General features: G+C 32.6%; 2 protein-coding genes across 4 annotated transcripts; one reads left to right on the top strand and one right to left on the bottom strand.

The window, feature by feature from the left end:
* Positions 1 to 17: 17 nt before the first annotated feature.
* Positions 18 to 1,842, bottom strand: LOC119631841 (cytochrome c oxidase assembly protein COX18, mitochondrial). Its single transcript, XM_038024367.1, has 3 exons — positions 1,292 to 1,842; positions 948 to 1,223; positions 18 to 527 (listed from the first exon to the last, which is right to left on the bottom strand). Exons 1-3 carry the CDS (start codon positions 1,802 to 1,804, stop codon positions 168 to 170), a joined length of 1,149 nt encoding a protein of 382 aa, XP_037880295.1. The 5' UTR covers positions 1,805 to 1,842; the 3' UTR covers positions 18 to 167.
* A 912-nt stretch (positions 1,843 to 2,754) lies between these two features.
* LOC119632004 (F-box only protein 33) lies at positions 2,755 to 9,643 on the top strand. Of its 3 annotated transcripts, none has more exons than XM_038024672.1 (8): positions 2,755 to 2,899; positions 3,557 to 3,994; positions 5,788 to 5,943; positions 6,064 to 6,168; positions 6,619 to 7,123; positions 7,747 to 7,821; positions 7,897 to 8,133; positions 9,412 to 9,643. In XM_038024672.1, exons 2-8 carry the CDS (start codon positions 3,858 to 3,860, stop codon positions 9,550 to 9,552), a joined length of 1,356 nt encoding a protein of 451 aa, XP_037880600.1. In that variant the 5' UTR covers positions 2,755 to 2,899; positions 3,557 to 3,857; the 3' UTR covers positions 9,553 to 9,643. The 3 variants fall into 3 exon arrangements, with proteins under 3 accessions (XP_037880600.1, XP_037880598.1, XP_037880599.1); XM_038024670.1 differs by having other exon boundaries at positions 3,370 to 3,994; XM_038024671.1 differs by lacking the exon at positions 2,755 to 2,899 and having other exon boundaries at positions 3,033 to 3,994.
* The last annotated feature ends 538 nt before the right edge of the window (positions 9,644 to 10,181 follow it).

Below are 10,181 nucleotides of genomic sequence, written 5' to 3'. Positions count from 1 at the left end.
CAACAAATTACTCTCATTGTGTCAATACTTACTGACTAACTAAATAAATAAATAACAGGAGCAAGGAAGGAACAACTTATTTATGAAATAAATGTTGAACTTAAACGTTAGCAAATAAATAAACCAAAATGTTAAGATTTCTCTTTATCTAAGCTGTAATCTTGAAATTATTCTTTTTGACTTTTATCTCCCTCCATTTTATTCTCCTTTGGTGTAGACTTTGCTGTCTGAGATATTAAAGTTGCGCCTTTATATCCTGTTCTCTGTCTTACGCGCAGCCATAAATGTTTGTAAGGATTTTCTAATTCACTGGGCGTCTTTGTTATACGAAAAGCCCGTCTTGCACCCGGCGACATAAGTAAAAGATTTTGAGTTAAACCATAGCAGCTAGAAGAAACCCAATATACCGTAAGTGCTGACGGAACGGTACATGCTATTGGAACCATTAGCAAACTGAGCCCACGGAAAATATTTGTTACAAACTTTTGAAAACGTGTAGCGGGTCGTGTACGTATCATAGATTGAACCTGGAAATATATATACGCGAACGGATATTTAAGCAAATAAAAAAATATATTCGTCTTATAAGTGAAGTCTTCGTATCAAATACAGTATTTTTAGATATAATTATCGCAAATTCAATATTGAGTTGTTTTGTTTTAATATTGTTACCTTTTACGTATTTATGAACGAAAAACATCCATTACCAAACGTAATAGGGTAAACGCAATAACATTTGTAGTTTCAGGCTTCGATCATTTCTATGATTCAGGCAGACCGACAAAACCAGGCAAACGCACTGATAGACAGATGCATTTAAATCAACTCGATACATACATACATACATCACGGAGCATTGGCCCAATTGATTTTTATTAAAAGGTTAAAAACTTATTTTATTCAAATCGCCACCCGCCGATATAAAAAACACGCCAAAAGATTATTACCTCTATTATAGCTAAATTGATGATACCCAATGTGACTGGCAATATGTAAGAATTATCAACTTCGGTAAGATTCGGTATCCATCCAAAACCACCTATTGTCATTTCGGTAACCACAATTTGTGCTTGCAGTGAAGTAGGATCCGGTAGCATATTTACCAAATTACGCAAGGCCACGGATTGAAAAATCCACAATGGTATTTGTCCCCATAACACAATAAATGTTTTGGCAGGATGACAATTTTCACGTATAACCAATGTCTTCCACTGCTTTCGAAGCTGCCTTAAAAAAAATTGATGCTACGAGTTATTCAATACCTTTTTGAGCATCGATTTTAAGTACTTGCCGATCTGTTATAAACCATTTTGGTTTGTTGCTCTGTCCATTTGAAAGTCTTCATAGCTAAGTTAGCCTCTTTTTTTAATTCGTTTACAATGGCAGGCATTTCGAGTGATATTTTTTCCAGGCGGGCAGTAATTTCATGTTGATAAACCGTTAGTGGCAACGTTACTAAACTACGAAATAATATCGTAGAAATAACAATTGAAGCCCACCAAGGTAAACCGGTAAAATCATGTATATCAACTAAACTTTGTTGCACATAAGCCACAGGTGTGCTATTTGAGATTGATTGCCAAATATTGGCTAGGAAACCGATGGTTTCTACTGGTGGCGTCGTAGTATTGAAACGTACCTGATTATATTTCACGAGCGTATACTTTTGAGGAGAGTTAGTTTGATATATTACAGTACGATGACCTTTAAAGGACAGATTTAAATAGCTAAAGTGACGTTTTATCAATTTTCCTGCACAATTTATTGAATTTATTCTAAGTAAAGGTAAACAAAGATTCATCATTTCTTCGTTTATTTTTGTCCAAAAGAAAGACTTATTCAAAAATTTCTAATATGACCGTGAAAGAACCAGCTGTTTTTCTTCTTCTTTTTTGGTAATCAGCGTAAATATAGCATGTTTTTCAATGGATGATGCCAAGTGAAGAAAACATATAGCTCTCATGTGTGTTCAGCAACGTTGTAATGTCATACTATGAACATAAGCGATCTTAATATTGACAAATACATAAAATGTTCATTATACCCTTGATCCAAAATAGACATATGTGCGCTGCAGACTTGCACTTTGGTAAGTCGATGTATGCATGCTTTCTATCTAAGCGGAGTGGCGTTGAATGTTACTCCTCAACAAATATATATATTTAAATATTTGAAAGAAAAAATTCAATAAAATTGCAAATACTTATTAATTGTCCCTTACTAGAAGCATAATATATTTAAAGTATATATAACGCATAGTAAAAAGACCTTCAAGATAAGACTACACATTCATATACGAGATGCATAATATTTTTTTTCGGAAAATAAATTGTAGTACAATCCTATAACCCGTACAAAATAATTATAAGTTATTTCTCGTTTTCTCTGCGCCATATTTGTAAGGAATGTGTTCATTTTAGATACAATTTATAATCCCACTTGCGGAATGCAAAGAACTCAAGTCGTGTCAGAATTACTGTTAAACATTGTCTTACGGTTAAGTTTCAATATAATTGTAGCCAGTTAAATTTAACTAACACTTGTATTTAATAAAAACGGGAATATAGATAAACGCTTAAAATACACTATAGATGCTTGACGTTTCTTGTATAAAAGCACATATTCTATCGAATGCATAAACATTTAATTGACATCACTGTCAGAAAAATACAAGGAAGCAGAAGAAAAAGGTATTTTTTCGTACATAGAAAAAATAAGAAGTGAACTGCGTTTAATTATATTTTAATATATCTACAGCAAAATTCTTATTAAATAAAATCCTAAATACGCCTTCATATAATATAGGAAAAAATAATAAATACGAACGAAGTTTCTGCGCCTAACAGGAAAATATAAAAAAAAAAAATATTTGTATAAAAAACAAATCGCAAATGAACTGGTAAGTAAGAGAATTGAAAAAGTGGAAAAAGTGAAGGAAAGAAAATATACATAAAAAAAAAAATTTGGAAGACAATTTTCCGTTTGTGTGAAATTTTCAAAATTTTTTTGTGTCTATAATTTTTTTTAAAATTAATTAATTGAAATAAAATTCTTGATATTTTCATTGCATTAACGCGCGTTTGCTGGCGAACAACATAAATCGCAACGACGAACAACAACGTTGTGGTGTGGTCCTTTACGTTTTTTATGCAAAAAAAAAAAACAAAAAAATCCAATTTTTTTTTTGCGACCAACCCATCGCCTTACAACAATTTCGGGAATTGCTATCGCGTTTATTGTTGTGTGTTGAACATTGTTGCTGTGACTCGGCTGCTGCTGTCGGTGTCGCTGATACTGTTATATGGTTGCTATTGTTATTGTTGTGATTATAATCGTTTTGAACAACAAACAACCGCATAAAAAATCTAGACAGAGATAAAAGAAATTTATAGAGGAAATAATTTTCGCAGCAATTTTGTCTAGAAACCTAACCATACGAGGATAATTTTAATTCCATTCTATTCCACTGCTACTTATTAGCTAATTAAGAGCTTAAATTAAGTGCATCTGTGAATAGTTGTAATTACAGTAGCTGTTGTTGTTGTTGTTATTGCAGTTGTCGTTGGTTGCCGTCATTACCAACACCTTTAAAAGTGAATTCCCCAAATAAGAAGTGCTGCGGGTTAGAAAAGGAAAGAGAAAGAAAGAAGGAAACGATAATTATAAACATCAAACACTGTACGTTTGCGGCACAAAGAAAGAGAGGCTTTTTCCCATAAATTTTACTGCTGCGTGCGCTGTGTGCACCTCCACTGGTGTCACCACCACATTCAAAACAATCTCTATAGCGTCACTATCGCTAACAGACGTCAACAAAACGACACTTTGCAGTTCCTTTGTTTCCTTAGAATCAAGACATGAATCGTAATTCACAAAAATGGGGCGAACTACCCACTTTGGTATTGGGTCAAATCTACGAATATTTAGAACCGCGAGATCGCTTAAATGCCAGTTTAGCCTGCAAACATTGGCGCAGTGTTCTCTTTCAAAAGAGGTAAGTGCTAAATCGCAATTCTTTCTTACAATTAATCGAATTACTGAGAACTCATAGGAAGTAGGGTATTTTATAACTGAAGAAAACTTTATGTGCATTTCACTTTATTCACTTTTCCTGTGTTTTGCAATACACAGTGGAAAACGGTAAAAACTATTGCTGATATCGTCATTAACGGTTTTCATTAACAGTTATATTGCTTTAATACAAAAAATTCTCTTTTATATATTTCGATAATATTTTCATTATTATTATAATTTGATGCAATGACGTAACTAACAGAGAAAAGTAGTGCAAAGAGTGGGAATCTCGGCTCCATTCTTTCAGAATAATCTTATCTTTTTACACAAATAGGGGAATATACCCCAAACTCAATGGTCATCTTAAAAAAAAAAAAAACAAGCAGAAGAAGAAGAAGAAGTAAAAATACTGTAATAAATTTATAAATTTTATTAATCAGAATGTCGACTAGAGATTGTTGATTCAGATGTGATTGCGTGATTGTTGAAATATTGAAAGGGTCATGCATAATTTTTCTTGAGATTCCTATCGCAGCCGCAACAAGAAAAACTTAACTTTATGAACATTTCAAGAATAATTTCTAGCGACGTGTTCAGATTGGTAAGATGAGACTGAATTTATGCAGACGAAACATAAGTAACAATATAATCGATTTTGGCGTAGAATTGCTGTTTAGCTAGACGATAGGTTTTTTCCACAGCGCCACATGCCATTAAATAGAAAGCTTGGTTTTCCAATAGCCAAACTTGAGGCGCTTAAAGAAAGTTTGTATGCCTTCCATTTGTTGATTATTTTATATTACCATCGCTGGTTTTATTGCGACTTTCCTTTTGCCCATGTCAAAAAAAGGAGGATCTTAAGACTGGCCATAACGATTTGGCACACGGTCTATCCTGATATCCCATGCGTTGTGCTTTCATTGTCTTCTTTAAAAAAGGACAATGGCAAGATGATTACAACTTTCTGATAAGAAAAGACAACACACGGAAATTTGTATTTTCTAAAGCATGCACAATTTATGATACAAAGGATATTATGTTTGTACGCCTTTTTATAATACCCAAAAGCTTTTAAGAAAACTCCGCCTTTATAATGACCATTCATTCTAAGTCACTTACTGAATCGACTTAAATGTGTCAATCTGTGTGTCCGTCTACAGAGCCGGTTCCATAAATTTCAACGTGCAGATAGCAATTTTTGAAATATTGTAATGAAATTTGTTGTAGGGAATTGCAAACCCTATTAAAAAAGGGGCGGATCAAACCGGTTTTCCCGCCAATTCCCATATAATTCATTATTTCGAAAAGTCGTGATATGAACACAATTGCAAATCTCAAAAATCGCTGAGCAATAAATAGTACACCGCCGCACTAAATTGGTAGAAAAAATTTAGATCAGGTTTCGAGCCCCATCTCAAACAACCATTCCTACGAAAAATAAGCAGCCTCTGTAGAGGAAAAACATGAATTAATATGTTATGGTAAAAACTATTTCATAATAATAATTTAACATAATGAGTCTAGTGCGTAAATTTGGATATCGTGGGCCAGTTTTTTTTTTAGCAAATTTTTCGAAGAAAAGAAGGTATCGAGACGCACGATTACTGTAAAATTTGCCGTATGTGTTGGCTTATGATTTCAAAATTGATTTAAATAATGAAATATTTCTATTTATTACGTGTATTCAAATGCAAATAGAAAAAATAGAAAAGTTAGCCGAAATGTAAATCGAGTATCTAATGTTTGCTTATCATAATTTCTTCTCTATTGTAGATTTTTCACAAATTTTAAGTTAAAATTACATGTTGACAATGATCGTCAATGTAAATTTTTCCGACATACTCTACATCATCTAACGAGTGAACTTATCATCATTTTCGACTTTTTAAATGTTTTCCATATTGAAAAAATACGACGCATCTTATATAAGTAAGTAAAAATACCTGTCGGACGGTTATCACTCTTATCTATTTTTGCTTTCAGGTCATGATTTAATGTATATATATATATATATATATATTTATTTTGTGGCTTTTATTATTCTTTTAGAATTGCACGATGTGATAATTTACAAGGTTTACGTTTTCAAACGAACAGCGTTGGCCTGGTACCACCTGGTGATATTAGTGAAGAAAGTCTAGTCGATATTGAGCAGTAAGTTTGTTAACCTTCGTTCTTATCATTATTTGCTTTTTTAAATAAGCTTTATACGAATATTTTTGTACTCATCATCAAAATGTAATGCTATGCCAACTATGACATTGCGTTTGTAACGTTCGAAGATAAACATCAAAACTCAACAAAGTGCATATATTTCCAATCAAAATCCAGATTCAAGATCAAAAATCGCCTTATAGTTGTTTTTTTCGTCCTGCAAACTGTCAATAAGTGATAGTTACCTGAATTCCAAAGATCGACTTTGTCTTCTGTAGTAAAAAAAGTTTCCGTGAGAAATCAACCTTCAATTCTTTTCATCAATTTTTTTCTTTTTTTTTTTTTTTTGTGAAATGAAGGACAGATCATATATTTTAGCTGATGGGGTACAAAAGATTCGTTCTATATGACGGCGGATACAACTCTCTTACTAATTTTATTTTGCTTTAGATTTTTTGTGGAACCTTTAAAATTATTTTTGAGTCGTAAAAAAACGCCCTGCAAAATATTGGATTTAGGTGCAATTGAAGCTTTAACCTTTTATGGCTTGGACTTATTAAAGGCTTTAAGCCGACCTCAAGAGTTAAAAGCATTAACACTGGCCTCAATCAAATATGATCCTAGTCATTATCCCATGTTTTCCATGGAGAACACGTTGCTGCAAAAATGTAGCACATTGCAGGTGCTTTCTCTTGACTATGATACATTAACTGAGGAGCTGTTGCATGCCATAGAAATTTTACCTCTAAAAAAGTTTTTAATAAGCGTTCATGGCTTGGATCGACATCATCGAGGCATTTCGGAAAGGGCGTGGTCCGAATTTTCAGCTAACTTCAATAACATTGAATTAATAGTTTCATTAATCTATGCATTCGAAGCTGTTGAAGTTTTGCAAGTTCGCATACTACGACAAAATATGCCCATCACCCACCTTCGAGTGCTTTTTTGTGATTATGTAAGTAACGAAAAAAGCTCGAATAAGTTTTTTCCGGTTTTTCTTTATCTATAGCGAACATTTATTTTACAAAATTCTAAAGAGTATTTTATTTCAGACTATTTTTTCCACCTTAGCCATTGATTTTGCTATCTTTCTGACGACATTTGATTTTTGTGCGGACAAAATCGCCTCTTGTGTCGTTCTAAGAATCGAAATGCCATTCAACGAACTATAAGGCATCGATTTAAATAGGTGTCGTCGATGCTTTAGTTTTACCGACAATGTTATTAGTCCGATTAACGCTAACAGTGATCTTTTGTAATTCGAACTATCGTAGCACGTGCACTTTTTCACCGAGTGTTTTTCTGCGAATCAATCAAACCCTGCAAGCGCACTAGCTGTTTTTTTTTTTTGCATTGTTCTTAAATTAATCGAAGCTAAAGAAACTATCCCCTCTGTAGTCAGATTAATTGCACTGTTACGCAAAGATTAGAAATAATACTTTAACATGAAAAAGTCGTGATATTATTCAACATATTATCATGTTGGTTTTGTCCTCCCTTGGGAAACCGGAACAGACTTATTCATTCATATTTCATAACTTCACTTTCACTTTAGTGGAATAAATTTTTTTTAATTAGATGAATGTTGAAGCGTTAGAATGGATGTCTATTAATAATAACAACACTTTAAAGAGTATACAGTGGATTGATTCGGTAAGAAAATCATTTTATAATATAAAAACACTTCATCTATATTTTTGGTTTTCACCTTTTACTATCTCCATTTAGGCTTATAAGCATTCCGATAAGAATATAATGGATTTATTTTTACGTTCTGGACAAGATCCATTTGTTATGATGTCGTGGCGTTGCAAAAATTTGGAAGAAATTGTTATACATGGTTATGTCTTGGATCCACATAATATTGTTGGTATTTCTCGTTTACGTGGCCGCACTTTGAAACGTCTTGAAGTGTCGATGATTGATAGTACGCCTACCGAGGCCAGCATGGATTCGTTTATTGAGGTTGGTACTTAAGAAATGAGTTAATAATATTTGCTCTACTCTGAATCTTGACTTTTTGTACTACACGTATGTGTTGATGCGTATAAATCGACATCTACAGTGCTATAGATACACCGGCATTTAGGCCTCGTATACAAAATATAACCCAGCATTTGAGTTTTGTTCCAAAGCAAGCAAGCCACTTCCGAAAACTTGCATGCACTATTTCAATTTGACAAAAGCATCTAATTGGCCAAGAACCCTAAATACAAAAAACCAAAAAAAGAAGTGAAAAAATTATAGTCGAGCAAAGCCGACCAGTAATTGTGCCTCATTTTCATGAAAATCCTGATGCTGGAAGGTGCTCAAATTGTTCATTTAATTTACGTGTCTTTTATTATTTTTCATTTGTTTTTGTTATAAAAAAACACATATTAGACCTTTTCGTTATGTATGGGCATCATGAAACTAAGAAATACGCCTATATGGTCCAAATTCGCTAAAGTTAATTCCTCTACTACAAATACTATTGTGGACAAGTTTTGATCTTGAAATTTAACAAGGTGAAACTTTCGAAATACTATTACTCAACGATTTTTGCTAGGAAAAATTGAAAATTGTCCTTCACGTAATTATTTAAAATAATGTCTTATATGACGAGTGGTCTAAGAAGCGATTCGGCCCACTTTGTTTTCAATAGATGCAAGAACAGTGCGTTGAACACAAAATGACACCGAGACACACCAGGTGAACAGACATGTGTAAGTTAATTCAAAACTTGTTTCTGAAGCGATCAGTAGTAGAATAGAAGGTTGGTCTTTCTTAATCCTTCTCACCTTCTATCACAAGCGATATATGAAATAAAATTGGCGAACAAGTTCATATCTACGATTAACATCAACATATGCCGATTCTTGTCTAAAAGCCGGTGAATAAATAATATTGAGAAAAATATTATCAATATTAATATTTAATTTGTAAAATATGCTTTAAATGGAATTTAGATCTTTTGGGTGGTCAGTAGCGTAAATGTCTTATTCTTTGAGTTTATAACCCTCTTCCCTCAAATTTTCATTTATTTCGATCGCTCACTGCCTAAGCAGATGAAGAATGAATGCAATGGGTGGAAATTTGTATTTTAAATCATTTATCTAAAAGCAAGAGAATCTTGATTAAAATAGTTTCGATTAGGGGAAAATTTCGGCAAGTTTATAAAATTATGATTATGATGGTATTATTAAATGACAGAATATTAGTTGCAACTTTCATTTACTTTTTATTTATTTTATTGCATCTTAGGAAATTAATACATTGTTAGGTCAAAAATGGGAGCCCTTAAACCTAAACAATGTGCATCCCGCGCTGGGTTATTTGCCTGTGCCAGATGACGTGCGCGATGAATATGTTTTCGATCTCATACGACGTGATATTTCCAATTAATTGAAAGCGAAACAAAGAACAATCAATCACAACAACTAACAAACAATAACATAGTTATCAACTTTATGGAGAAACAACCACGAAAGCAAAATAGCGTTTTTTCAGGTTTCTAAAAACTGAAGAAAGAGTAAAAAATCATTAAAAATACAACAAATAACTTTAATATTAAGTTAAAATCGAAAGCAACCTAAAGAAAAATTAAGGTATAACCGTTAAGATGTAACACAATCAACAACAAAAACATCGGTCAAACATATACTTCGGAAAAAATGAAAAAAATACAGAATATGTAAGGACAACAGCACATACGTCATGTCTACCAGTGAGAAGAAGAGAAAAATATTACAGAACTAATCAGCAACTGAATAACGATCCGTTGAAAATGGAAACATTTACTAAGTATAATTTCGCTTCTAATGGCAATAAAATAGAAAGACAGACAACTATAATAACAACAACAGCAAGTATTCATCAATAAGTTTCTTTTTTCCTCATACATATACTTAATATAATCTTAATGCATCTAATATAATGAATTAATTGTGTGGGTAAAACGAAATAATAATAACATACAAAGGATATGGTTTAAAATGCATGACAGTGATACATATACATATATTCGTACATAT

Source organism: Glossina fuscipes, unplaced genomic scaffold (assembly GCF_014805625.2).
Source record: "Glossina fuscipes isolate IAEA_lab_2018 unplaced genomic scaffold, Yale_Gfus_2 1, whole genome shotgun sequence".
NCBI lineage: Eukaryota > Metazoa > Arthropoda > Insecta > Diptera > Glossinidae > Glossina > Glossina fuscipes.
This window is presented reverse-complemented; position numbering and strand designations above follow the sequence as displayed.

Excerpts from the sequence above, each read along its gene's own strand:
- LOC119632004 (XM_038024672.1), top strand. The coding sequence starts at position 3,858 with ATGAATCGTAATTCACAAAAATGGGGCGAACTACCCACTTTGGTATTG. Across the intron at positions 7,822-7,896 it reads GTATACAGTGGATTGATTCG|GCTTATAAGCATTCCGATAA; the intron begins GTAAGAAAATCA and ends ATCTCCATTTAG. Across the intron at positions 8,134-9,411 it reads GCATGGATTCGTTTATTGAG|GAAATTAATACATTGTTAGG; the intron begins GTTGGTACTTAA and ends ATTGCATCTTAG.
- LOC119631841 (XM_038024367.1), bottom strand. The coding sequence starts at position 1,804 with ATGATGAATCTTTGTTTACCTTTACTTAGAATAAATTCAATAAATTGT. Across the intron at positions 1,224-1,291 it reads AAATGGTTTATAACAGATCG|CTTCGAAAGCAGTGGAAGAC; the intron begins GCAAGTACTTAA and ends TTTTTAAGGCAG. Across the intron at positions 528-947 it reads TCAATTTAGCTATAATAGAG|GTTCAATCTATGATACGTAC; the intron begins GTAATAATCTTT and ends ATATATTTCCAG.